General features: G+C 40.1%; 1 protein-coding gene across 7 annotated transcripts in view; it reads left to right on the top strand.

Annotated features, from left to right (window-relative positions):
* The first annotated feature begins 258 nt into the window (after nucleotides 1–258).
* Nucleotides 259–27977, top strand: part of tec (tec protein tyrosine kinase) — a 151808-nt gene continuing 124089 nt past the window's right edge. For 2 of the 7 annotated variants that reach the window (XM_043691420.2, XM_087987923.1), the window contains exons 1-2: nucleotides 260–1892; nucleotides 8455–8646. In XM_043691420.2, the coding sequence (XP_043547355.2) occupies nucleotides 8485–8646 (162 nt within the window). In that variant the 5' untranslated portion in view covers nucleotides 260–1892; nucleotides 8455–8484. Of the gene's footprint in view, nucleotides 1893–8454; nucleotides 8647–25381; nucleotides 25398–27977 lie in introns of those variants that run through there. The other 5 variants (XM_087987933.1, XM_087987920.1, XM_043691430.2 and 2 more) reach the window with 5 other exon arrangements.

The raw sequence follows: 27977 nt of genomic DNA, 5'->3' as shown, positions 1-27977 counted from the left end.
ACAGGGAGAATGTGCAAACTCCACACAGAGTGTCGCCTGAGGTGGGAATTGAACCCGGGACTCTGGTGCTGTGAGGCAGCAATGTGCCACCGTGCTGCCCACAGGTTTGAAGGGTATACCCTGGTCTGCCAAAATTATGAATGCAGCACACCTCTCAAAGACAGAGCTCACAAATTTGTTCACATACAACAATGTTTTTGGCTGGACAAAATATAGGAAAGAAAATGGTCACACATTCAATGACTTTATTCTGCGCTAGACAACCAGTGGGATGCACAAAGCTCCACTTCAAGGGTACTGCCTCCATCAAAGATCAAGGCTTTGAATGCTTTTCAATCACTGCCCCACTCCCAACCTTTGCTGCCTAATATTCCACCCAATTTATACCTTCAGTGTTCAGATCTACACATCTAAGTATCCTTTGCTGTAGTCTCTAGACAAGCATCCTTTCAACTATAAAAGATACTAAAGCAAGCAATCCATTTCAAACGAGGTGTCTTCAAGAGACACACCCAGCTCCCATTCATTATCCCTATTGCTGTCTTATTCCAAGTGAAGTGTTGAGCTATTCAGTGAATAGATCTAAAATGAAACCGCAAAGGAATTATGAAGGCGACATGTGGACAGGATAGCATGGGGAGACTGCATTAACAGATGTATAGCAGTATTAACCAACTTGTTGTTTCAATGCAGTGGTATGAAATGCTGTGACTTTAACATCAGTCATTGCACCAGGAAGTCACAGCTGAAATTGAATTTTGTGGGTTGGTGTGCACCGCCATAATGACCAATGGCCTATTCGGTAGTCACCAACATTGAAAACAACAACTCACAGTCACACATTTAGAAGCTTCATGAAAGACATTTGGGTCAGTCTCTTAAATGTTAGCCTTTTCAACCATTACCTAAAGGTATGTGTCTTGAAGACACCTTATTTGAAATGGATTGTTTGCTTCAGTATCTTTTATAGTTGAAAGGATACTTAGTTGTGTAGATCTGAATAGTGAGGGTATAAATTACAAACCGATTTTAAGAGATAAATTATTTTTGAGTGGTATTTCAATAGGGTTCTAAGGAGACTTGAGACAACTGCTTTTTGTCAACTTACTGGTACATAATCTTAAAAATATATTAATTCACAGGATGTGGGTGTAATTGACTAGGTCAGCAGTTGTCCATCTCCAATTGCCCTGGTTGTGGCGAACTGCCTTCTGGAACCGCTGCAGTATTTGGGATCCAGAGAAATCCAAAGTACTGTTGGTAAGTTTCAGGATTTTGACCAATGTAGAAGAAATGGCGATATAAGTCAGGAACTATAGTCTCCATTACCAGCTTCGAACATTTAGGATGGTTGTTACCAAGGAATGTGGGAATATTTCAGGGGGTTTATCGACATAGAAAGACTGGAAGAGCGATCTGGTGGCCCCGATGACGATACAATCAGTTCGACATAGAAAATTATAACCAACACAGTATATTCTTGCGATCCGCTTCCTTTTACGCAACAACTTAAAGATTTTCTTTGAAATCAGAATTTCCAGAGGGAACTGAACTGTTGAATTTCTGCTTTTTTTTTCTCTTTCTGCAGAGCCTTCCAAGAACTGTCTGTCCCAGGGTGCTCTGCCGGGTTGCGCATGTTTTGTCGCTTTGTGGTGTTTGCTGAAACTGTCGATGTGTGTAGGAGGCTGGGGGTGTTGAACCGTCCGGTTGGAGTGCACCCAGAAAGCGGATTAGTGGCAATTGCTGTGAGGAGGGGCAGGAGGAGTTACTGCTGCGGCTGCGGGAGGTGGCGGTCAGGCAGGTGAAGGGAGCGCGCGAGCAGCCGAACCCCCAAACACCTGGACAGCGCGAGGGCTGATTGTCCCCGGGAGACAAGTGTGTTTGTGGACATGGTGAGTCTGCGCCAAGCGATCTGACTCAGCTCCCAGCTAAAGGTTTTGGTTCAGCAAACCTCGACAAGGGAAGGAGCTCTCTCTCTCTCTCTTAACTTTAAAATAAAAACAAACATATATGGCTGTAGGAGAGTTGTCTTGAAGTTGGCTGGTCACTGAAAACAGATTGAGAGGAGGATTAGTGCGTGTACTGCAATGCAGGAAGTGAACATTTATATCCCCTGTTCCATACTCACTTTGCGAATTGACCCCATTGTTGCGTTAGAATTATCGGTGAGTTGTACTTTTCCCTGGCCGATTTGAGTTTGCTTTAAAGGCTACGGCGTTTTCGAGCGGAGCGACCTCTTTCCCCCCCCCCCCCCCCAACCTTTCGCAGGAATTGTTTTACCAATGTTAGCTATGAACTGATAAGAGGGAGCAGCGTTTGTGGAGAGAGAACCAACTAATTTGTTGTATATTTCTGTAACGAAACAACCGTTTTCTAAATGGTGCTTTTTTTTTGTATGCCGAAGAGAGAGAATGTGAAAGGCATAGAAAATGCTTAAAAAAAAAGTGATTTCTACGATCAGCAACATTTCAAGAGAACGGGAAGACAACAGAGCAGCGAATGCGGTGTAAACGACAGTCACCCAAATTCTTATACATATTCTGTAATCCTCCGGGTTTGCAGGCAGTACCGGCATATTCGCTATTTGCTACATTCGCGGGTAGCTTCTGTCTCGTCACCCTTCATTCTGCATTTAAGTACTTGTGTTTAAGTTAGTATTGCTACTCAAGGTTCTATTTATCCAGAGTTTTATTTTGGTTGCTAGAGTAGATTTTAAAAAAATCTTGCTAAATATAGAAAAAGTCGCTTTCAAGTAAAAAAGAACTTTATACATTTCCCTACATTTTAGAACATGCTTTTGCAAATTGAATGACTTCAAATAATGCTGAGCTGGGATGTAGTCGGTTACCATCTAAGGAGAACAAATTAGCAAGTTTGATATTAAAAAAGGAATGAATAAGAATTTATGTTGCATCTCTCAGGTATCTCAAAATGAGTTACTTCGAGTTGTCAAATACAGCAGCCATTTTACACACTCCCTGTCCCACAAACAGTAGAATAAAAGTTTACCAACACAAAGATTTTTTGACCCATCCTGCTTCTGCTAGATTTTTGATGGAATGCACTGCACTTTATTCTGCTTTAAATATTTTTCCGGTTTTCTCTTGAGTAATGCTTTCAGTTTTGACCATTGTCTATGCCCTGGATATAAATATTTAAATGCAGAATTTGCACAGGGTTATTAGAGCTATGTGGTTGTTATTTAAATCACACCAACTAACCTGATTACTGTTCTGTTAACCAGTAATATGGGAGTTTCTCTTTTGATTTTCAAATGAATGCTTTTTTTGGTCATTCTATGATTTTAAGCTAATATATATCCCTATTTATTAAATTAGAGTTCTAAATTAAAATAAGTTCTTTAAATTGGCATCCAATTCAGTACATAATATCCTTAAATATGACTTAGCTGACGTTTTGTATAAATACATCATTATCGTCTGGATAAATATTAAACTGAGGAGGAAACAAAAGGTCATGTAGCAATGCAATATGCAGAAAAGAGTAGGGGAGTTATCACAGTGCTGTGTCCAATGTTATGTATCAAAAAAAATTTCAACCTTGAGTTTAACATTTTCAAGTTTCCTTTGTTTTCAAGTTGCAAATTGCTTTGCTCTTCTAAGTCTGTCACCACTTGAGATCTCTGCTTTCCACCAAAATGTTTTTTTTTCATTTGGTTACCATTCCTTCACTTGCTTCAGCTCGAAGTTGCAGAATTCTTGCTCTCAAGCTTACTGGATGTTCCCTTAGGCCTTCCTTAAAACCTACATCTTTCAGTCTTAAGATTTCTTATGTGCCTCAGTATCCAACTGTGGTTGGGATGCTTGTCTCAAGATGTTCACTATTTCAGAGATGGTATTGACATACTTTTCTATCATTCACACATGCGACATGGGTGTCACTGGCTGGATCAGCATTTATTGCCTGCCTGTGAGAAGGTGGTAGTGGGCTGCCTTCTTAAACCACTGCAGTCCATGTGCTGTAAGTAAACCCTGAAAGAAGGAATTTACAGGATTTTGACCTTGCAATAATGAAGGAATGGTGATATATTTCCAAGTCCAGATGGTGGATTTGGAGGAGAACTTGCAGGTGGTAGTGGTGGTGGTGTTCTCTCGTGTCTGCTGGGCTTGTCCTTCTCTATGGAAGTGGTGGTGGGTTTGGAAGGTGTAGTCTCAGGGCCTTTGGCAGATTTCTGAAATAGTGGTTAATTATCTGGTTAAATATGTCACTAATATTTGTGTACCTTTTAAAATGCACAAATTGTTTGGGCAATTGTACCTAAAGACCCAAATTTATTTTCCTGTCAAATGATTTGTGATGTCTTTTTTGTGAAAGGTAGTTAAGAAAGGAAAGAAAGAATTTTTTTTTTTGATGGAGTGCCTGAATCTATGGATAGAATTGTAATGTGAGCTAATCAGTTTTTTAAAAATTAATTCTTTACTCTTGTACAAATATTTATCAATAAAATACCACATGTATTGGTCTTTCAAGTCAATGTAATTAGGTATCATTAGCTTTCCTTGTCAGATATCACTTCTTCCCCTTCCAATCTGAGCAAATTCCATTGACTCAAACACCTTTTCTTAAATAGATTTTACTAATAAATAAAAGTGAAAGATTTGTTGAATATAACTGGTTTTCACAATGGGAATACAAATGCTATTCAGTACATTGTTTTAATGAATTCATGCTTATGCTGTATGTTGAAAATAATTGAGTGGGGATGTAATAGACTTTTAAGAATTATTGTTTCTACGTTCCTCTCGTCATGCGATGTAATAATTCTTGGCTGTTTGTGGTTTCAGTCTGTGACCATTTTGCATAGTGAAGGTCATGGAAAATATAACATTTCTGGATGGATTATTTGAATTTGACCCAGCAATGGCAAATGAATGATAATGTAGCTTCAAGTCAGGATCAGTTGTTGGAGGGGAACTAATACGAGCTGGTGTTCCTGTTTATCTTCAGTTCTTGTCATTTTAGATGTCAAGGGTTTGGATGTTGCAGTTGAAAGAGACTTGATGAGTTGCTGCAGTACATTTAGTTGATGGGACACAGTGCTGCGAGCCGTGACTGTTGGAGAAATTGAGTTTGAAGTTAGTGGATGGGGTGCTGATCAAGAGCACTACATTGTTGAGTGTTATAAGTGGAGTTTTACTATTCATACAAGTGGAGAGTATTCCATTATGCTACTGATTTGTGCTTTGTAGATTGTGGGCAGACGAGAACCAGGAGATGACTTCCTTGGTGCAGTATTCCAACCTCCTGAATGCTGTCCCGAGTCTTGCTGGATATGAACTGCTTCAATACCTGTGGAGTTACAAATAATGTTGGTGCATTTTCTAGTTCTGAGCTTATGAAAGACAGATCATTGGTGAAAACATTTGTTGGGTCTAGAGCACTACACTCTATTGATGTCCCAGAGCTAATGAAAAGCTCTAACAACTGCATCCTCTTCCTTTGTGTTGCAACTGACCCCAACCAATTTCAGTCTGATTCCCATTACTTGACTTTTGGTGAGGCTTCTTGATGCCACTGTAGTCAAAACCTAATCAGCAGGAGGTGGCTGAGGCATATGTGATGGATTCAGTGGAGGTAACCTGATCGGAAGCAGTATTGGGAGGTGCCTGTATTGGCTTCTGCTCTGGTGCTTGATAGCACTCGCCACTTGGAAGTGATTTATTGTGGGATAGTGTCTTTTGTGGATCTTATAACCCAGGTTAATTGGGGGCAGAAAGCACCCCCCCCCCCCCCCCCCCCCGCACAGTGCAGAAGAACATTGCTGAAGGTTTGGCCAAAGCTGTTTCTGTGGATTCATGTTATCGTTGTGAGTAGATCTGAGCAAACTGAAAGATTGTGCCATTTTCGTGAAGACTGCGCCCTTGGAACATGGATGTTTGGGATCTGCTATTCAGTGTGGAATAGTGGCTAATTCTTGTAGAATTCCAACGCAATTTCTTTCTGTCGTAGTTAAGAGCTTTGAAGACTTTGGTTGAAATTAGTGGCATATGGTATGTTTTTGGACATGTCTGTGAGGTCACACTTTCTTGTATCTGCTACACTTTATATTGACTGCAATTTGTATGTTAATTGTCTTTATTTACTTTTATTTTGTCGATTAGTATTATAATCCTGATTAGAAAATCATTCAAATGTTGTCTATTTTTCTACCCAGAGGTGTTATCTCACACAACTGAATGCCTTCCTAACATCAAATTCACCCTATGTATTGCTTAGTTTTATCAAAGGCATGTCGCTTACACTGCTGGGCATGCAAGTAGTTTTGTGTGGTAGCATCACGACATTGACACTTCATTGTGGTGGTTCTGCACTGGATGTGTCCTCCTTACTGTTCATTGAACTAGGGTTGATCCCTGTCCCTTTACAGTAATGGTTGAGTAGGGAATATGTCAGGCCATGAATGGCTAAACACTATCACTACTTGCCTAAGACCTAGCGGAGCAGATGTGGACATAGAGTCATATAGAGAAAGTGAGGGCTGCAGATGCTGGAGATCAGAGCTAAAAATGTGTTGCTGGAAAAGCGCAGCAGGTCAGGCAGCATCCAAGGAATAGGAGAATCGACGTTTCGGGTTCCTGAAGAAGGGCTTATGCCCGAAACGTCGATTCTCCTGTTCCTTGGATGCTGCCTGACCTGCGCTTTTCCAGCAACACATTTTCAGCATAGAGTCATATAGCCGAGAAACAGACCCTTCAGTCCAACTCGTTCAAGCTGACCGGACATCCCAATCTGACCTAGTCCCTCTAAACTTTTCCAGTTCATCTACCCATCCAGATAGCTTTTAAATGTTGGAATTGTATCTCTGGCAGCTTGTTCCATACACTCACCACCCTCTGCATGAAAAGGTTACCCCTCAGATCCTTTTCAAATCTTTGCACTCTCACCTTAAACCAAAGCCCACTAATTCTGCACCCCCCCCACCCTGGGGAAAAAAAGACCTTGGCTATTCATCTGATCTATGCCCTTCACGATTTTATAAATGTCCATAAGCTCTGACCCTCCCAGGATAAGAAGTCCCAGCCTATTCAGTCTTCCCTTTTACTCAAACCCTCCAGTCCCAGCAACATCCTTGTAAATCTTTTCTATGCCTGTCTCGAGTTTAACAACATTCTTTTTATAGAAGAGTGACCAGAATTGTACACAGTATTTTAAAAATGGCCTCACCAATGTTCTGCACAGCTGCATCATGACTCTTCAGGATTTGGCCAGCTAGATGGTAATGATGCTGCCAAACTATTTTTGGTGATGAACATTGAAATCCATGACCCAGAGTATACTGTGTGCCCTTCGCCACCGTTATTGTGTTGACCCGATGTCATGAGACTTTGAGGGGCCCAGAGGGTGTTGAGGACTCGGAGCAAACCCTTCTGACTGTTTGCCATTGTATCACTGCCACTTGTGGTGTGTCTGACTTGCTGGTGGGACTGAACATATCCACAAATGGTTGTGGAGTGCCTGGAACATTGTCTGTAAGTAATGATTCTATGAGTATGACAGTGCCAGGCCTTGCTTGAGTTGTTTGTAGGATCTCCCAGTTTTGACACTAGTGCCAGATGCTAATATTGAGAACATTGCAGGGTTAATAAGGCTGTGTATGCTGTTGTCATTTCCAATCTTGGTTGAGCAAAGTGATTCACCTGGTGTAATTCGTTTTAAGATCAAGGCCAAATTGTTCTTAATGTGAGCGTCATATTTGTTTCAGACAGTTACCAGGGAAGAGGTTAGAATCAGTACCAGGGATTAGATTTGGTTGTGATTATTCATCATCTTTTGCCCTTTGCTTAAGTCATAACTTTGGCAAGACATGCATTATAACCTTCTTGCATTGCCATTGAGTTTGTTGTAATATATCAACGAATAAAAATTCTGTAGCATTATGGACCATGATGAGATTTTTTTTTCTCCATCAAATTCCTTGTCCTGCTGTTCAATATGTCAGCTTATTTACTGCAACAAACACTGCAAAGGTGACAAGTAATAAAATAAAAATAAAATTGAGTGGGTGCTGGAAACCTGAAACCAAATAGAAATGATTTTGTCAATTCATCAACTTGAAATGTTGTTACAACATCTGTGAACCGAGAACCTGTCTCGCCTCCATTTTCTGTTTTTATTTCCGAAGACTTATTTACGTTTGTCAGTTTGTAATGTATTAATGCATTTTAAATTATACCTTTGTATTGTTTAAGACAATTAAGCATTATTTTTGCAGTTTTTGCAGTTATCGATTACATTTTAAATGGATTGATACATCTTAAGGATGCTTTTCACTAGAAGAGCAGATTATCAACACATAAACAAGGTTGCATTAACATTTTTTTTGCATTAGTCATGGATCATGAGTAGCAAATCAACACTTAAAATAGTACTGGTTTGTTTTGGTTTAAATATGAAGACCCTGTAGTGAAAAGTTAATTTTAAAAATTATTTCAGGTGTAGTGGGCCCTTCTGCTCACTGGTGAGATGCAACAAAGATTTTGGGAAGAGATGAATGCAGATCCAATTCTTGAAGAGACCTTAATTAAAAGATCACAACAGAAGAAACGGACTTCTCCACTCAACTACAAAGAAAGATTGTTTGTTTTAACCAAATCAAGATTAACATACTATGATGGTCGTCCTGAGGTGAGATTAGTTTTTAATTAGTTAGTGAAAGTTGTATAAATTTGAAGAATGGCTGCAAATTGCACGGTGAAAACTTCTGGACCTGCCTGAGTTGAATGTTTGTTTTGGGAATTCACAAATTGAGGAAAGGGAAATTTCAGAGGACTGCTTGGTGCATTTCAGGATTTTTTGATCATTTTCTACATATTAGTTTTGGAATAAAATAATTTCAGTCAAGGGTGCTTTTTTAAAGCAAATAATTTTACATTCGTTTATTTTTAAAGCACTGAAATGCAGGCTGATCAAAATCTGAACGAGGCAAGCATTAAGTTTGTTTTTCCTTTGAACTGTAACAATTTGTCCACATGTTGTACATCAATTTTAAAATAGGTAGGTTATGAATAACTGAGCTTACAATGGATATTGCATTATCACATTTATGTAAATTGAATAAAGCTTGGTGTCAGGTGTGAATACAAAACAGTTTTAATGAGGCTTATTTACAACAGATGACAATTACATGTAAACTATTCCGTTTCCTTTCTGATAACGTCAACATTGTTCCTGAAGTGAAAAGAATTAATTTGGTTAAAAAAATCTGAATACTTATTTCCATCTGTTTATATGTGTTCATTTTAAGAATTTATTTGCTACACATTGTCTATTCACTTGCTTGTTATTTGTGCGACATAATTTTATTGAACTCGGGTGATTTGGTACATTTGGCTCAGTTTAGTCCATTTATCTAGATTGAACTGACATTGTTCATTTCCTTAATTTAGCATTCAGGTATTTTGTAAATAATTATAGGGTTTTCAACTGCACAGCTTTAAATAAGTCTATTTTATATATTGGTAATTTTGCTGCAAAGAACAACTTCTTAATTTCAGTTTCTGTTTCATTAGTTTGAAGCTTTCACCTTTTCCCCTCACAATGTAAATGGAAATGATGTTCTGGATTTCAAAAAAAAATGCTTTTATACTTTTTATATCAGTTCTCAAATGTCTGTTAGGGCTGAAACATATGCAGTTTTACAGATTTTTTTTTCATAATTAAACCATTCACACTAGGATTGTTCTTTTGGCTGTTCTCTGCATGTCTTACCAATTTGACTAGAACCTATGAAAACATTATTGTATATTAGCATAGCTTTAAAATGTCTGTGAGGATTACTGTGTTGGATTCAAGGGGCGGGAGTGGATTGACTTGTTTTGTTTTTTTCCCTTTAGATTGCTGTGTGTAGACAATCAAACTTAGCTTTTCAGATATGTCTAAATAGTACATGGTCCAATTGTCAGCATATATAACTATCTAAAGTATTAATCCTGCTTTGGACAGATGATTACTCATTGGAAGGATCCATAATTTCAACCGAGGCTGAATGCAAAATACACAGGAATCTCTAAAGATCCTAGCATGAGATATGGGACATTTAACATTGGATCTCAATCAAATTTGATAGCTTTCATTCAGAATCGATCAGTGGACCTGTGTACAGGATCTTTGAAATTGCCTTCACCAGTCTAACCTGCTACGTTCCATTCTCTCAGGTCTGACTATAACTTTGTTATAAATGTGCTAAGAGTGGTGTAGTTGTCATTTGACATGTCAGCCTCTGACCTGGAAAGGCTGAGCATCAACTCTCTAGGACACTTCCTTCCATCTTCCCTTGGACTGTGACCGCACCATTGAACTTAAATCTGTTATTTCTCGGACTATCATTGACCTCATCTCCTATGGAGATCTCCCCTCCACAGCTTCCCACCTTGTAGTCCTCCACCCTCAAAGAGCTCGCGTCCACCTCCTTCCCAAAATTCATTAACTGACTCCTTGGCATACCCACTGTTTCAGCCTGTTTCTACCCAACTTATTTCTTCTGATCCTGACTCTTATTTTCCCATCTTTGTTCAGTCTCTCCCACATATTTTCATGATTTTTTTAGATGCTTTATGTCTTTTCCTAAATAGAGGGCTGAGGGCTTACCCAGGTCTCACTTTCTGGTGCATCAGTGACATCATTGCAGCTGCTTCCTATTCTTGTTCAGAATTGGAAAAAATTAGCAGTTTTGTTTTCAATTCCATCCTGCTTTCTGCTTTATCTGATTCATCTCAAACTCTTCCTTTCCCTGACTTCACTGTCCCCATTTATGGGAATAGACTGTCCACCAGTACTCACTACAAACTCACTGACAGGATATGTTTCCTTGCAACCTGCTTTTTTTTGCCAGGATTCAATTCCATTTGCCCAGTATCTTGGTCTTTGTTCCATCTTTTGTGATGATGCCTCCGACGTATCCGACCTGTTCTTCAGCCAAGGATTCCACTCCTCCATGGTTGACAAGAACCTCCAACTGTGCCCGAACCATCTTCCACAATCTGTCCACATTTCATCTCCTCCTTACTGGAAAAACAATAGGATTCCTCTTGTCCTCACTTTCCACCCACCAGTCTCCACATTCCTCACCATTTTTGCCCCTTCCAACAGGGCACAAGTACAAATCACATCTTCCCCTCCACTTTCAGCATTTCATAGGAATCATTCCCTCCATGACACCTTGGTCCACTCCATCTCTTCGAACACCTCTTCACCCCACCATAGCATATTCCCTTATAATTAAAAATAACACTCATTTTCTCCCTCCTCCTTGTTCAAGGCACCAAATACTACTTCTGGGTGAAGTAGTATTTTACTTGTACTCTATTTCTTTCAATCTAATCTGCTAGATCGCTGCTCACAACTTGGTCTCCCTTACATTGGTGATATTGCATGTAAGCTGGATGACTGTTACAGAGTACCTCTGCACTGGGTGTCAAAATAACCCTGATCTTCCAGTTGCTTGTCATTTCATTAAACCCCACCACTCACATACTGAAATTTTTGACCTGGGCCGGCTCCAGTACTGCATTGAAATTTAACACAAGCTGACGGAACAACTCGTCATTTTTCACTTTGGTACTTTACAGCCTCTAGACTTCCACAGCTTCAGAGAATGACAAATGTCATCTGTTTTTATTACTCCACCCCCTGGTTTCACACCGTGTCTCATTTTTGCTCTGAAAATAGCAGACTCATTCTTCCTTCACGCTTGTATCATTTACACCATTTCCAAATCTCTCTCACTCCTTTACCACCGTGAGCAGTTTGTTGTCTTTTGATCTGGGCATCTTCACCATTTATTCTACTAGCTTCTCTTCCCCCTCTGTTAACAACATTTAAAAAAACACCATTTTCTAGCTTCTTTCAGTTATGATGAAGAGTTCTTACAGACATTAAACATTAATTCTGTTTATCTGACTATAGCTGCTGCCAGAACTGTTGCTTTTCTCTGGCACTTTGTATTTCTATTTTAGATTTCCAGCATTTGCAGTATCTCATATTTGTACTTTGGAAGTTTATAATCACTACATTGACAGTCTGTCTCTGTAGACATTTTCTTTAAGACCATTGGATGCAGGCCGTCAGATTGAGGAGATTTAATCCCATTTTTTCTGTATTGCCATTTTTTCTATATTTTCTCTAAAATTCTTTCCCTCTATATCTCAATTTTTCCAATATAATGAAGATAGATACAAAGTCTCCCTTTTGTAACAACGTATTATTTTCTTTACTAATCAACCTGTTCAGAGATGGTATTATGCACCTCCGGAGCATGTGGGACTTGAACCCAGGTCACTTGGTCCACAGGTACGGACATTACGACTGTGCCACCAGAGGGCTGTTTGTTTAAAATCTCTGCTGTTCCTTGTTGCCATATTCTCATCTCATAATTGACCAGAGCTCACTTTTGTTACCGTTTTTCCTTATGTACTTTTGAAGCTCTGACAGTTTGTCTTTCTTGATAGTTTTCCCTTGTATATAAGCACTCTTTTTGGTTTCTTAAAGTATCCCAATTTTCTGACCCACTGCTAACCTTTGCAGCATTTTCTGCCTTTTGTCAACATGTTCCCTTTGTTAACTTCCAAGTTAACTGAGGATAGCATGTCCTCCTCATAGTCTTTCTTCAACATCAGTGTATACTGTCATACCTCACTATGGTACCATGCAATAAATAAAGCCCCACTATTCCCAGAGTCGTAACAAAAATGAACAATTATATAAAAGTATGCAAAATTATGCAATTTGTCGTCATCATCAACAGAAAGCAATCAGTTGGATATTGTCATTTAATCTTCCTTTTCACTCGAATACATGTGAACCTCAATTGATGTTAGGACACGTTATTATAAATTTGTTTGTTGCCAAACGTTTTCTGCAACTCACCACTGTTAATTGAACTGAATTGAATTTAATTGAGTGATTTATTGTCACTTGTAGTTAATAAATAAATATAGTGAAAAGTGGAATATGTCACTATGCTCCGACACCATTTTGAGCTACAGAATATATTAAGAAGATTAGTATGTAACTAAAAGCAGAGTTCATCTTCCTCCCTTCTTGTGCTCTGCTCGACATGGGGATGTGTCCACAGTGCTCTTTGGACATACCAAAGCCTCTGCATCACTGTCCTTTCCAGGAGTCCTGCTCTGGGGCTGCCATTGCCACTATTGCACTCCAGGAATACCACGTTGAGCCTACTATGCTGTCTCCAAAGTAACCAATAATCCAGTTGATCCACCATACTACAAATTCTGGCTATCAAAGCTGAAGCCCAACATCCTAATTCCAATGCTGGTCACTTGTATTCCTTTTCAATCTAGTCTCTGAGATTGCTGCTCATGACATGGTCACCTTTACATTGGTGATATTGAATTTAAGCTGGATGACTGCTATAGATAACCTCTGCATTGCATGTCAGATGCCACTTTTGCCGATCGCAGAAGCTGTTCTGCTGTCACTGCCATCTTCAATGCCAGTAGTGCTGCCACTGTCTTGAGTCCTGTGCTGGTGGGCTCACTGACATTGAAGTCACCACACTCTGGGCCTACATTTGCTGCCAACGTGAGCTCCCTAAGGGCTTGCTCTCTCTCTTGCGCTGGGAATCACTTCCTCTCATCGAATTTTGCAAATTCAACTAGTTGCCTTCCTATTTCATTATTGAGTCCTGGAGAGATTTACAGTCCAATGAACACCTTTAAAACAGAGGTCAAATATTTCTGTTTGAATCCAGGCAATGACATCCTTTGTTCTTTCTTTTAGATGCCTTTTTTAAACTGTTATTTGATAAACCACTCTGCATATATTTTGTACACAAACTGAAAGTATCCAGAGAAAGAAAATGCATAAATGACACAAGATAGCGTTTAACAGCAAACTAATAAAAATACATACACCAGACCATTTAGTTCATAGACTACAGACACTCAAAAACTTTGCATCTGTTCACGTTCATAGAAAGGACTTATTACCTTGATGAAACACAAAGGTTGGTCTCGCTAGCTCCCCCCTTACAACGTTTGAACATTTTTCTTCCAATCTCAATATTTAACTTTATGTTTATCCTTTACTTGTAGTGAGAGTGAGATATACAAATAGTTTTACATCCAATTATTTACATGTCAGAACCATCAGCTATAGTACACAGTCATGATGTGGAGTTTACCTCAGCACGTGTTGGTTGTGATAAATTCCTGCTGCTTGAAGAATGTGTCTCTTAATTATCCATCACCTTGCTATGTTTTTAGGTGTGATGAAACAATGCAGTCCCCTGTCCTCCTCATATCTCGTGTGAACTCTAGTTCTGCCTTTCTCGATTCCAGCACTTGTTTTGTTAATTCTATGTAGGCCTAAAGAACTGGAAACCAAACTTTTTACCTTTCTTGTCTTTTACCATTCAGTTTCATCTCTACCATTCTCTTGGGGAGACATGGCTTGGTTCAAGAGCAATACTTGCCTGGCTAACATTATTTTGGCGATCTATTGTTTCTTTATTAATTGATTTACGCATACTGTTAATTCCACATGAGCTTGAAGTACTGACATTTATGGCCGTTTCTCCTTTGTCTTTCTGTTCCTTTTTTTTTCAGCACTCTTTTTGTATGGTGTGTAGGTTCATAGGCTTCCAATTCATTTTAATCATTTGGTCAGTTAGCTTCTTATGTTTTCCTGCTTTGAATTATGTGAGATAACCCTTCGGTCCCCAATCTAATTTCTTTTCTACCATGGTCATCTTTTCATTGCCTATTTCTTTTGTAGGATTAGCAGATTAGCAAGAGGGCAGATTTCAGCAGTCCAGTGCCACTCTCCCACCCTCCAGGCATGGCTTGGATCCTGCCTGTGTCCTCCTATATAGGGAAATTCACCAGATCAAATTAGTCCATCTGTTTCAGTTAAGTCCTACTATGCAGATGACTACACTCAGACGTGTTCTACCTTTCCTTCAAAGCCTAACTTGAAGTGTCTTCCAGTTTACTTAATCACCTGAGAGATTGTTTACCTTGGCTCTATATCAATCTATCCCTCAAGGTGGCCTGTGAGTTGAGGCATTTACCATTCTGCTACCTACCACCCTGTGATACTGCTCTCAAGGTTCGGATATGATACGATAAGAGGACATTCAACCAGTTGTCATTGTCCTGTATTCATAGTGAGGGAAAGTCACATTATCTGGTCTCTTTGTCCTGTCAGTGGTCCACGCTTATCATACCCAGCTTGGAACAACAAATTGTTGGGCAAATGGCTAAATGAATCACTTGACACGAAGGTCCATTTCTAGCATTAAAGAGGTTATTGTTTTACTCTGGTGGGGAGAAATCCCTGTAATGCCCTGAGGCTTGTAGATAGTACACATTGCTGCTAAAGAGGATAAATGGAGGGGAACTGGATATTTTGAATGTGGTCCGAGTCAAGCATGCTGCTTTGTCTTGGGTGGTGTCATGTTATAACTGTGTTGGAGCTATATCCATCCAGGCAAGTGGGGAGTATTCCATCACACACCTGTCTTGTGCTTTGTAGATAGATGATGGACAGGTTTTGGAGAATTGTGAGGTGAGTGACTTGCTGTTGGATTCCTAACCTCTCACCTGCTCTTGTATTTATATGACTTGTCCAGTTCAGTTTCTGGTAAATGGTAACCCTCAGGATGTTGGTAGTGGGGGTTTCAGTGATAGTAATAATGCCATTAAAAATCAAGGGTGATGGTTAGCTTCTTTCATGTTTGAGATGATCATTGTCTAGGTACTTTTGTGCTGCAAATGTCACTTGCCACTTGTCAGTGGCAAATGACATTTGCAAGCATCTAGATTGTCCAGGTATTTCTGCATTTAGACATGAAGTTCTTCATAATCTGAGGAATCCAGGCTGGTACTGAAGATTGCGCAAACATCCCTACTTCTAATCTTACAATGCAAGGAAAGGTATTGAAGCAGCTGAAGCTGTTTAGGCGTGAGAAACTTGAACTCCTGAGGTGTCCTTGCAATTGGATGACTGATCTTCAGCAACCACAGTCGTCTTCCTTTGTGCCAAGTAAGACTCCTGCCAGTGCCAAGTTATACCCCTGATTCCCATTGACTCCAGATTTGCTGGGGCTCCATAGTGCCATGCTTGGTCAAATGTGACTTGGATGTCAAGGGCAAGTCACTCTTGCCTCACCTCTTGAATTCAGTTCTTTTGTCTGTATTTGAACTAAGCCTGTAATGGGGTCAGGAGCTGAGTGGCACTGGTGGAAACTGAGCTAGATGTCAATGAGATTATTGCTAAGCAAAATACTACTTGATAACATTGTGAATGACACATTCCATCTCTTTACTAATGATTGGGAGCGGAATGATGAGGTGGTAATCAGCCTTTTTGGAATTGTTCTGTCTTTGTGTCCAGGCGATACCTGGACAATCTTGTACACCATCAGATATGTGCTTTGTAGAAAATAAACTCTGAGTAGGGAAATGTATATCTGGACTTGTCATTTTTTTTAGCAGTGGCAGCAAAGAATGGTTAGCTGTTTGTGAATCAAATATTGAAAGCTAAGTATTATTTGAACCAAAGAGTGGTTTGGAGAAAACATCAGAAAAATGAAAGAAACAAAATCCCAAGTTTTGGGGATTGATTATTCCATTCCTATTGAAAAGCATAGCCGGACAGGCAGCATCTGAGGATCAGGAGAGTTGAAGTTTCAAGCATAAGCTCTTCATCATAGAGTCATAGAGATGTACAGCATGGAAACAGTCCAACCCATCCATGTCGACCAGATATCCCAACCCAATCTAGTCCCACCTACCAGCACCCAGCCCATATCCCTCTAAAGCTTTCCTATTCATATACCCATCCAGGTGTCTCTTAAATGTTGCAATTGTACCAGCCAACCACCACTTCCTCCGGCAGCTCATACCATACACGTACCACCCTCTGTGTGGAAAAAGTTGCCCCTTCGGTCTCTTTTAAATTTTTCCCCTCTCACCCTAAACCTATGCTCTGTAGTTCTGGACTCCCCCACCCCAGGAAAAAGACTTTGTATATTTACCCTATACATGCACCCCATAATTTAGTAAACCTCTGAGATCACCCCTCAGCCTCCTATGCTCCAGGGAAAACAGCCCAAGCCTGTTCAACCTCTCCCTATAGCTCAAATCCTCCAACCCTGGCAACATCCTTGTAAATCTTTTCTGAACCCTTTCAAGTTTCACAACATCTTTCCGATAGGAAGGAGACCAGAATTGCATGCAATATTCCAAAAGTTGCCTAACCAATGTCCTATACAGTCGCAACATGACCTCCCAACTCCTGTACTCAATACTCTTACTAATAAAGGAAGGCATACCAAACGCTGCCTTCATTCTTCTATCTACCTGCAACTCTATTTTCAAGAAGCTATGAATCTGCACTCCAAGGTCTCTTTGTTCAGCAACACTCCCTAGGACCTTACCATTAAGTGTATAAGACCTGCTAAGATTTGCTTTCCCGAAATGCAGCACCTCGCATTTATCTGAATTAAACTCCATCTGCCACTTCTGAGCCCATTGACCCATCTGGTCAAGATCCTGTTGTTATCTGAGGTAACCCTCTTTGCTGTCCACTACCTCTCCAATTTTGGTGTCATCTGCAAACTTCCTAACTGTACCTCTTATGCTCACATTCAAATTATTTATGTAAATGACAAAAAGTAGAGGACCCAACACCGATCCTTGTGGCACTCCACTGGTCACAGGCCTCCAGTCTGAAAAACAACCCTCTACCACCACCCTGTCTTCTACTTTTGAGCCAGTTCTGTATCCACATGGCTAGTTCTCCCTGTATTCAGTGAGATCTAGCCTTTGCTAATCGGTCTCCCATGGGGAACCTTGTCGAATGCCTTACTGAAGTCCATATAGATCACATCTACCCCTCTGCCCTCATCAATCCTCTTTGTTACTTCTTCAAAAAACTCAATCAAGTTTGTGGGGCATGATTTCCCCTGCACAAAGGCATGTTGACTGTCCCTAATCAGTCCTTGCCTTTCCAAATACATATACATCCTGTCCCTCAGGATTCCCTCCAACAACTTGCCCACCATCGAAGTCAGGCAGGAATTCTTGCAACGTCAACTCTCCAGCTCCTTGGATACTGCCTGACTGTCTGTGCTTTTCCAGCACCACACTCCTTGACTCTGATTTTCAGCATCTGCAGTCCTCACTTTCGCCCTGTGTGTATTCTTTACTAAAGAAGAAACCGGTAAGATCTTGGCTCTTCTGTTATCATACTAAAGCAGGATAAACAGTTTGTTCCCCAGCATTTGAGGATTATTAAGTTACTGAACTGTGCAAAACAAATATTGAATTTAGCCAGACTTCTGGTTTTGATGAAATGAAGTTTGAAGGTAAACACACACTTGTAGAACAAATGTCAGAAGCATGAAGCAAAACTTTTTTGAAAAGCATTCCTTTCCAGCAGCATTCACATGCAAATGACAGAAAGTGGAGGACACAAGGTTAATGTGCTTGCAAGATATTTTAGATAGAGACAATTATACAAAAGAAGAACTTTAACAGAATAGAGGACAGAAATGCTCTCATCAATTATAAGAAGTGAATAGAATTTGGGGACTTAAATCAGTCAATGGTTGAAGTGTGATTCAATGTACTATTCTGCTATAAACTGTCTCAAATAGTACAACAGAGTTTTTTAAGCTAACTATGAAACAGAAGATTTAGAACAAGATCAAATAACGTCGTGATTTGGATATTGTTCAAAAAGAGAGCATTGTATTAGTTGCAAGAAATTTCAGTCCTTTGATGCTATGTATTGGTGGCAGAATCTTTCAATTGTCCAGTATTGGACAGAGGATGTATGCCCAGTGTATGTAATAGACTAGCTGAAACACTACCTTGACACTCTGCATAATAAGTACTGGAACAAAGTTAATGAATTTGAGAGTTCCACAAGTTTAAAATTTGGGGATGATAGTACTCAAGTCTTTTAAATACTCACCCAGATGCTTCTTAAATATTGTGAGTACTTTCCTCCATTACCCTCTTAGGCGATGCGTTCCATGTATCAACCACCTTCTGGTTGCAAAATTCTTTGTTAGATCTCCTGTAAAATACTTACCTTAAACTTGTGTCCTCTAGTCCTAGATTTTAATGGCCTGGGCTAGTTTCATATGATCTACTCTGTCTATGCCTCTCATAATTTTGTAATCTAGCAACCCTGATGAAGGAGCAGTACTCCAAAAGCTTGTACTTCTAAATAAACCTTTTGAACTATAACCTGGTGTTGTGTGATGTTTAACTCTGTCCACCTCAGCCCAACACTGGCACCTCCACATCATAGTTTTTTTAAATTTTATCCAGACGACATCATTTCAAGAACCTTATAAAATATCCTTTCTCATGACTGCAGTGATGGTTTCCTTTATCAATAATGCAATGTCCGACCTCTCTTGTCACACCTGAAATTTTCTACCCTGGAATGTTGAGCTGCCAGTCTTGCCCTTCCTTGCATCCATGAATGCAAAAGTATCATATTCCCATGTGCTCTAAGTTCATTTGTCTTTCCAGACAGCTCCTTGCATTCAAATATGTACAGACTAGCTAACTGGAGCTACCATATACTTGATCATGAGTATGTCTTTTTGGCCTATTGGACTATCTTAGTATTCTTTCTATATCTTTTTGGACTTTGCTCCTGAATTTACATCTCATCTGTGCCTCATTCCCCTGCCGAATTGGTTTAAAACCTCCTCACAGGAATGTTGACCCATTCCAGCTCAGGTACAAGCCATTCAGCTTGTACAGGTCTCACCACCTTAAAGGCCATCTCAATGGTCCAAAAATCTAAAGCTCTCCCTCCTACAATATCCTAGCTTCCTAGTCCTATTCTCAACAGAAATGCTTCAGCCGCTCTGAGACATTCCTGACCCTGGCACAAGGGAGGCAACATACCATTTCAAAGTCTTATTTGCTGCTACAGAACTGCCTGTCAGTTCGTTTGCCAATTGAGTTCCCTCTCAGCAAAGCTCTGCCAATCTTTCTCATACTTTGGTGGGCAGTAGAGCCGACTTATGTCTTTTTGGCCTATTGGACTATCTTAGTATTCTTTCTATATCTTTTTGGACTTTGCTCCTGAATTTACATCTCATCTGTGCCTCATTCCCCTGCCGAATTGGTTTAAAACCTCCTCACAGGAATGTTGACTGTTGCAACTTTCCCCTGAGAGTCACTCTCTCTCTCACTCTCTCACTCTGTCACACTCTCACTCTCTCTCACTCTCTCTCACTCTCTCACTCTCTCTCTCACTCTCTCTCTCACTCTCTCTCTCACTCTCTCTCTCACTCTCTCTCTCACTCTCTCTCACTCTCACTCTCACACTCTCACTCTCACACTCTCTCTCTCACACTCTCTCACACTCTCTCACACTCTCTCTCTCACTCTCTCTCTCACTCTCTCTCTCACTCTCTCTCTCACTCTCTCTCTCACTCTCTCTCACACTCTCTCTCACACTCTCTCTCACACTCTCTCTCTCACACACTCTCTCACACACTCTCTCACTCTCTCTCTCACTCTCTCTCTCACTCTCTCTCTCACTCTCTCTCTCTCTCACACTCTCTCTCACACTCTCTCTCACACACACTCTCTCTCACACTCTCTCTCACACTCTCTCTCACACTCTCTCTCACACTCTCTCTCACACTCTCTCTCACACTCTCTCTCACACTCTCTCACACTCTCTCTCACTCACTCACTCACTCACTCACTCTCACTCACTCACTCTCACTCCTCTCTCTCTCTCACTCACTCACTCACTCTCTCACTATCTCTCTCTGTCTGTGTCTCTCTCTGTGTCTCTCTCTCTGTCTCTCGCTCGCTCGCCCTCTCTCTCTCTCGCTCGCCCTCTCTCTTCCCACCCACCCGAACAGAATAGCTGTCTCTTTCTTCTGCACACTTATCTTGGTCACGAAATGCTTTTCTGCCTGCGTGACCATTATTTGCGGTGTCAGCAGCTCGCTAAACATGCTCTTCACATCGTCCTGCTGTTCTGCGCCGCAGTGAGTCCATCTGCATTTCTAGCCACTCCATGTGGTCAATAAGGAGCTGCAGCTGAACACACCACCTGTATTTGGAGTCAGTGTGGACACCAGATGTGTCCCTAATTTCCCACACGTTGCAGGAGGCTGAGTTCTCCCTCATTGTGAACTTTACAAGCTACGAGCAATAAATTATTCAAATTACAAATTACTCAATCGTACTCATTGTTCAGCAAGTCAGATATCTATTTCTCTTTTTTTTCTCTCTCTTGCTCACTCATGCTCTCTTATTCCTGCAGCCTACCATCCCCACCGTCTCAACAAAAACTCTGCAAAACTAAGGATGTTATATGCTCTCTCCCTCCTTGTACTACTTACTCTGTCTCGAAAGCAGCCGGTCCTCTTGCCTGCATCACCTTTTGAACCCTGACGTCAACTGAAGAGCTGTACCTCTGGATTTGGTTGAGTTTGCTGAAATTCACTCCTCTCCCACTACTGCTCTGACTGAGCTTGATCCATTCCTCTCCTGCTCTGACTGAGCTCGAACTGCTCCTCTCCTGCTCTGACTGAGCTTGATCCAGGCTCCCAGTCCTCAGGTTTTTATTTGGCAGCTCCACTGCTGCCATTCATCTCGAGGTTTGCTCCACTTGGCTCCTCTCCTGCTGCTGCTCTGACTGAGAACGACAGAGGCAATTTGTCCATTTGTCTCTGAAAGGTCAAAAAGCTTAGCTGAGGATGTAGGAGTAATCGTTAAGTAATACAATAAACTAGGAGGGGAGATCCGTGTGAGATTTGTCTGAAATACTGTACTGAATGACACTGTCACATCCTATCCTTTGTATGCCATTAGCAAATGATTTCAACCAGGTAGTGACTATGGAATTTAAAGCATGGGGTGAAGGAAAAGTCAATTTTCATTTTATAATTTTGTTGAATTGGCAAACTGACTTGAGTCAGTCAACACTAGCAATAATAATGATAGTTAAAGATAAGAAAATAACCTTTTCCCCTTAATGGAGGGGTCAAAAACCAGGAGGTACAGTTTTAAGGGAAGAAACAGGAGATTTTGAGAGAATTTCAGGAAATAATCACCCAGAGTATTGTGGGTGTCTGGAAGTCTGCTTGAAAGTAAGGAAAGAACACTTGATTAATAAGTAATGTTAGATATGTAGGTCCAGTTGATTCAAAGACAAACTGACAAACAACCATTTAAAATTTATGAATAGATGAAATACTAACATTAAAGTTAAATATGAGCATATATTATATCTTGCATACGGTGGGGGCTGGGGGAAATGCCTCTACAATATTTGTTATCGAACATGCTAAAAATGAGTTGGAAAATAATTGTAAGGATGTTATGAGACATCATATATTTAGTCCTTGGAGCAACAATAAGTAATTAGAAGTAAAGCAGTTCAGAATAAGTTGAAAGATGTCAGGCTGAACTTGCCCGGTGCTGTGATCAGACCTGTTGCTGCAATTTTGGGTCGAAGTATGAGTGCAAACTGGTCAAAGCAGCACAATGATTAAGAATCATATGTTTGTTCATTTATAGATAACTATTGCCTTGATGAATATTGGACAATCTGGTGGTAAAATATTACATATTTAAAGGTATTATTAATGATTTAAGTGCAACTGAAAGATGCACAGACCTCTCTAACTAGTTGATAAAGTAAAAACCGAAGGGAACAATGCAAGTGTCTATGAACTGGTTTGCATTTCCTGTTATTATAATTCCATACAAAACATTTTTTGAAAAGTCAGATCTGAACCAAATTGAGCTCTGGGTAGAGAACAATGTGCATTCATTGTGAAGGTTATGTCAGACTTGACAAAGAACTGAATGGGAAGATTCAGGATGTCAAATCATGACCACTGCTGTTTTGAATGTATGTAAATGAGCTGGAATGAAAGTCAAAATGATCAAAACAACAAATGATACCAAAGACTATGAAAGTAAAAGAGGAAGTCAAATATAGAACAAGTTAAACAAGAAACCTAAGTTTACACAATGATGCAAGATAACATTTCATGGAGACAAATCTAAATTATGCACATAGGAAGGTAAAGTAGATGACCTGCTTCTTTAAATTGCTGGAGATAATGAAGGATTGATGGAAAAGAAATCTGTGTGACCTGTTCTCTATACCAAACATGTCCAATAAATTCACTATCAAAAAGCCAATAAGGTATTGAATTACATTGTCAAGCTGTGGCACACATATGGAATGATATGCTGCTTAAACTGTGTGCTTGTCTGGTCAGATCATTATAGATGTTATCTGCTCCTGATAAACAGTGACTGGAAAGACAAAGGTACATTTTGGTCAAAATATTTATTTTATGTTCTAGTTACCTACCCTTTCCAGTCAGTCACTTGTTTTATTATGAATTTTCCTTCCAGTCACTTACCCACCCAGGCACTACCTTCACTCATGGAGAGAAAGTAGAGTTACTATTTAGGGTTCAGTGACCCTTCTTCAGAACAGCTTCAGAAGAAAGGTCCATTCTGATGAAACGTCACTGGACCTGAAATGTTAACTCTGCCTTCTCTCCACAGGTGCTGTCAAATCTGCTGAGTATTTCCAGCAATTTTTGGTTTTGTTTTGATTTCCAGCATCTGCAGTTCTTTGGAGCTTTTTTTGTTTAGTGCCACCTTGACTCATTTTTATCCACCTGCCCACCACCCTCCCTCCCCCCCCCCCCCCCCCCCCCCCCCCCCCCCCCCCAAACTGTTACTCACACAAATCCACAGGCAATCTCTAGTCATGCACACATGCATTCTCTTGACTGTCACACCTATACTGAGCAAGCAGGCCCCTCCAGTCACTCACCCAGTACTGGGAGATCCACTGAGGAGCGGGACATGTGAAGGTTGCATGGTCCTGCATCACTAATTTAACCAATCAGGGTACCAAACATTTCAAAGCTGAAGGTGTTACAGGAAGATCCCCACTGCCCCTTCCCATCCTTCAAACTCCCAGCCTGACATCCTGACGTTCATCTTTCTCCACCCAACCTCTGAAGGCCCAACTTTTGCCCCTGTTCCCTCCTGATAGATCTGTGTATCCTTGAAGGCACCTGGGCAGATAGATAAGGTGGTTAAGAAAGAGTTTGGAATATTTACCCATGAAAGCATTGAATACAAGAGCAAGGAGCTAATGAGAGCTGTATATAATGTTAGTTAGCCACAGCTGGAGTATTAGTCGTCACACAATAGAAATGATGTGATTGCATGCGAAAGGATACAGAAGAAATTCAGCAGGACGTTGTGTGGGCTAGAGTGATTCTGCAATGAAATGAGACTGGATAGTTGGAATTATTTTCCTTGGATTAGAAAAGGCTGAGGGGTGATCCAAATGAGATGTACAAAGTTCTGAGGGTCATGGACAGTGCAGGTAGACAGAAACCTTTCCCCTTTGTAGAGGGTTCACTAACAAGAGGGCATAGTTTTAAGGTAAGGATCAGAAAGTTTAGAGGAATTTGGGAAAAAAAAAGTTTTTCGCCTCGAGAGGCATCTGAAGATCATTGCCTAAAAGCGGGGTAGAGGCAGGAACTTTTAAGAAGTATTTAGATGAACCATTTGAAACACTATAACATACTTGGCTATGGACCAAGTTCTGGGAAATGGGATTAGAATAGATTGATGTTTGATGACTGGCATGGACATGATGGGCTGAAGAGCCTTTTTCTCCACTGTTATAAGCTCTATCATGAGTACTCAATACATTTTTATGACAAATGCAAACTAGAAATTGCATTTAGCATGGATTATTTGCTACAACTTCATTTGTGGCACACTTTTGAGTGAACTGGGAATCAAAGGAAAAAAAATGTTAGTAAAGTGTTTCTTTTGCTGGGCTTCTATTTTGCTCATGATACTTTTTGCCACGTACAAGGAGACCTTTTCAAAACAGTTTTCTATTATTCCATGAAAAATTCACACTTGCATCAAGTCACAATTAACCTTGAAATGTGGGTAAGCAATTTGAGTTTTGGTGTAAAATATGTTTGAACTTCCCTTTATTGATAAGCAAGGTGTTGTGCCCAGAATACGCAGTTGATGTATTGTTGAATATTGTTAATGTTACAAGTGAAATGGTTAGCAAAAACTGCAGTTCTGTAAACTTTGTACTGGTCGTTCTTGGGCCAATAGCTAACCTTTATTTTGCAGTAGTGACTCAAGGTCACTTGAATTGAAATGAAACTATTTAAAAAAGCTTCAAAAGCAACAAATTGTGAACACAAAAATATTGTTAGCAAAATAAGAACACAAGGGGCTGCTTTATAATGTTGGCAACTTTACAATGTTTGATACTTTCATGGTAAAATTTATTTGATATATGTCTTTTTGCATGCTACCGGATTGGGTGAAAGCATTTGCAATGAACTGGTAAGAAAAATGGCATTTTCATAGGTTTGATTTTTTTCATGACAAATCAATTTCACCAATTCTTGGCTCTCTGATTTCCTTTCCACCAGTATTAGTGGCCGTATGTTCGAATGTTCATGGCTCGTGAATTTATGTGATCTTAAGAAAAAGGGGGAAAAAAGTCCTGAGACTAATGGATGGGCAGGGCCAAAGCAGAACTAGACCCCACTTGGACCTTGGTGTGGGGCTCAGTCATGGAAGAGAGTGAGCTGTGACCCCAATCTCTGTTCCTGATGCACAACTGAAGTTGTGACCTATAGTTTGGGAAGCACTGTTCCAAACAATTCTGCATCCCTGTTTATTTGTTAAAACATGACTCTTTGAAACCTATCTTTGGCACGACTATACCAATATCTACTCGTGTGTAGAAATTTTGTCTTTAACAATCTGTGAAATACGTTGAAATCCTTTTCCTTAGTACTATACAAATACAAATAATCACAGATCTGGATTCGTAATGCAAAGTAGTTGGAAGATTGTATTTTTGCAGCTGGCTATCTCTGAATTAAGCTTACTAGATAACTCAAGTGATCTCCTTTAATTTGTGTAGATATTTGACAAACATCGTCAATCACAATGTATGACTGGTAACAGTTGGTGGAGAAATGCTTGCAAAAATTGAAAAGGAATGATTGGTTTCTACTGGCATTAAGTTCACAAATTACGCTGTCATAATATTGGTTGGATGTAGAAATAATTTAATAAAGCAATTAATATGAATGTAACGTACTACCTGTAAACAACATTCAGTCTGGATTGATGTGTTTTGTGTCTTGGTAATTTTTGTTCTTGTGTAATCATAGAATCAGTGTTGTCGAGTCACACAGAATGGAAACGGACACTTTGGTCCAACTTGTCCGTGCTGATCAAGTTTCCCAAACTAAACTAGTCCCACTTGCCTGTCTTTGGCCCATATCCCTCTAAATCTTTCCTATCCATTTATGTGTCCAAATGTCTTTTACATTTTGTAATTGTACTTATATTGACCACTTCCTCTGGCAGTTCATTTTACATGTGAACCGCCCTCTATGTCAAAATATTGCCCCTTTGGTTCCTTTTAAATCTTCCTCCTCTCACCTTAAAAACATACCCCTAGTTTTGAACTCCTCCACCTATGGAAGAGACCTTTGCTATTCATCTTATTTCTGCCCCTCAAGATTTTATAAACCTCAACCTCCTATATTCCAGTTAAGTTTTCTAACAGAGTCAAGTTGTTCCAATTTCTTCTTTCTTTCATTGTCTTATAACTAGTGTTGGAATAAAGTGTGTTTTGCTTCAAGGCTGTTAATTTGATTAATTGAAAGGCATCCGGAATGGAACACCCTTGCCTTTATATAAGAAAATTTGGGATCTAAGCTGTCTTCTTAATATGGTAAAAACAATGACTGCAGATGCTGGAAACCAGATTCTGGATCAGTGGTGCTGGAAGAGCACAGCAATTCAAGCAGCATCCGACGAGCAGCAAAATTCTTAATATGTTGAGGGAGTTTGGTCTGGTCCATTACAGTATAGCAGGGTGACCAGAACTGTACACAGTATTCCAGAGGTGGCCTCACCAATGTCCTATACAACCTCAACATGATGCCCCAACTCTTGGACTCCATGGTCTGAGTAATGAAGGCAAGTGTGCTAAATGCCTTCTTAACCACCCTGTCCACCTATGGCGCAGCTTAGAAAGAACTATGCACCTGAACATTAATTTTTGTAAATGCAGTCGCAGTCAATAGTTTTGGTTTTATGAAGTGTTTTTTTTAAGGGTGGTACTTTTCTAGATTAGATGAAATTCCCTACAATGTGGAAGCAGGCCATTCGGCCCAACAATTCCACACCGACCATCCGAAGAGTAACCCACACAGACCCATTACCCTACCTTATATTTACCACTGACTAATGCACCTAACACTGGGCAATTTAGCATGGCCAATTCACTTGACTTGCACATCTTTGGATTGTGGGAGGAAACCGGAGCACCTGGAGGAAACCCACACAGACACTGGGAGAATGTGCAAACTCCACCCAGACAGTTGCCAGAGGCAGAAATCGAACCCGGGTCCCTGGCGCTGTGAAGCAGCAGTGCTAACCACTCAGCCACCATGTGGCCTCTTCTCCTCCACTTCGAGGAGAAGTCACAATGACATGGTTGACAATTTGAGCATAACATTATTAATTATTGCATATGCTGTCCTCTTCCACTGATACAATTCATAAATGGGAAACTGGACATCATCTTTAGAATGAAAATTAAACTTTAAATTCCAATAATGTGATTTATAAATAAGATAATGCTGTTGAGTTAGGTAACGTTTTAAATGTTGCAAAGAATAGGAACGTGGTTGAATGAAACTCGGGGACAGAGGAGTGTCAGACCAAGAGATGAAATCATTTCACTGGTATTCGTAAGAGTAATGAGAAGTTTACAGGAAGAAAAGATCATGTGGCTATAAAGAGACAATTTTCCAAAAAAAGGGTATAAAGTTGTTTAACTATGTAAGAGTTGTGTTAATTATTACCATTTAAAGTTACGTGGCTTACAATTAAATT

Source organism: Chiloscyllium plagiosum, unplaced genomic scaffold (assembly GCF_037043375.1).
Source record: "Chiloscyllium plagiosum isolate Xiang-an unplaced genomic scaffold, Cpla_swu_hap1 HiC_scaffold_1, whole genome shotgun sequence".
Classification (NCBI taxonomy): Eukaryota; Metazoa; Chordata; class Chondrichthyes; order Orectolobiformes; family Hemiscylliidae; genus Chiloscyllium; species Chiloscyllium plagiosum.
Note: the sequence above shows the minus strand (reverse complement) of the source record. Positions and strands in the feature narration are given on the sequence as shown.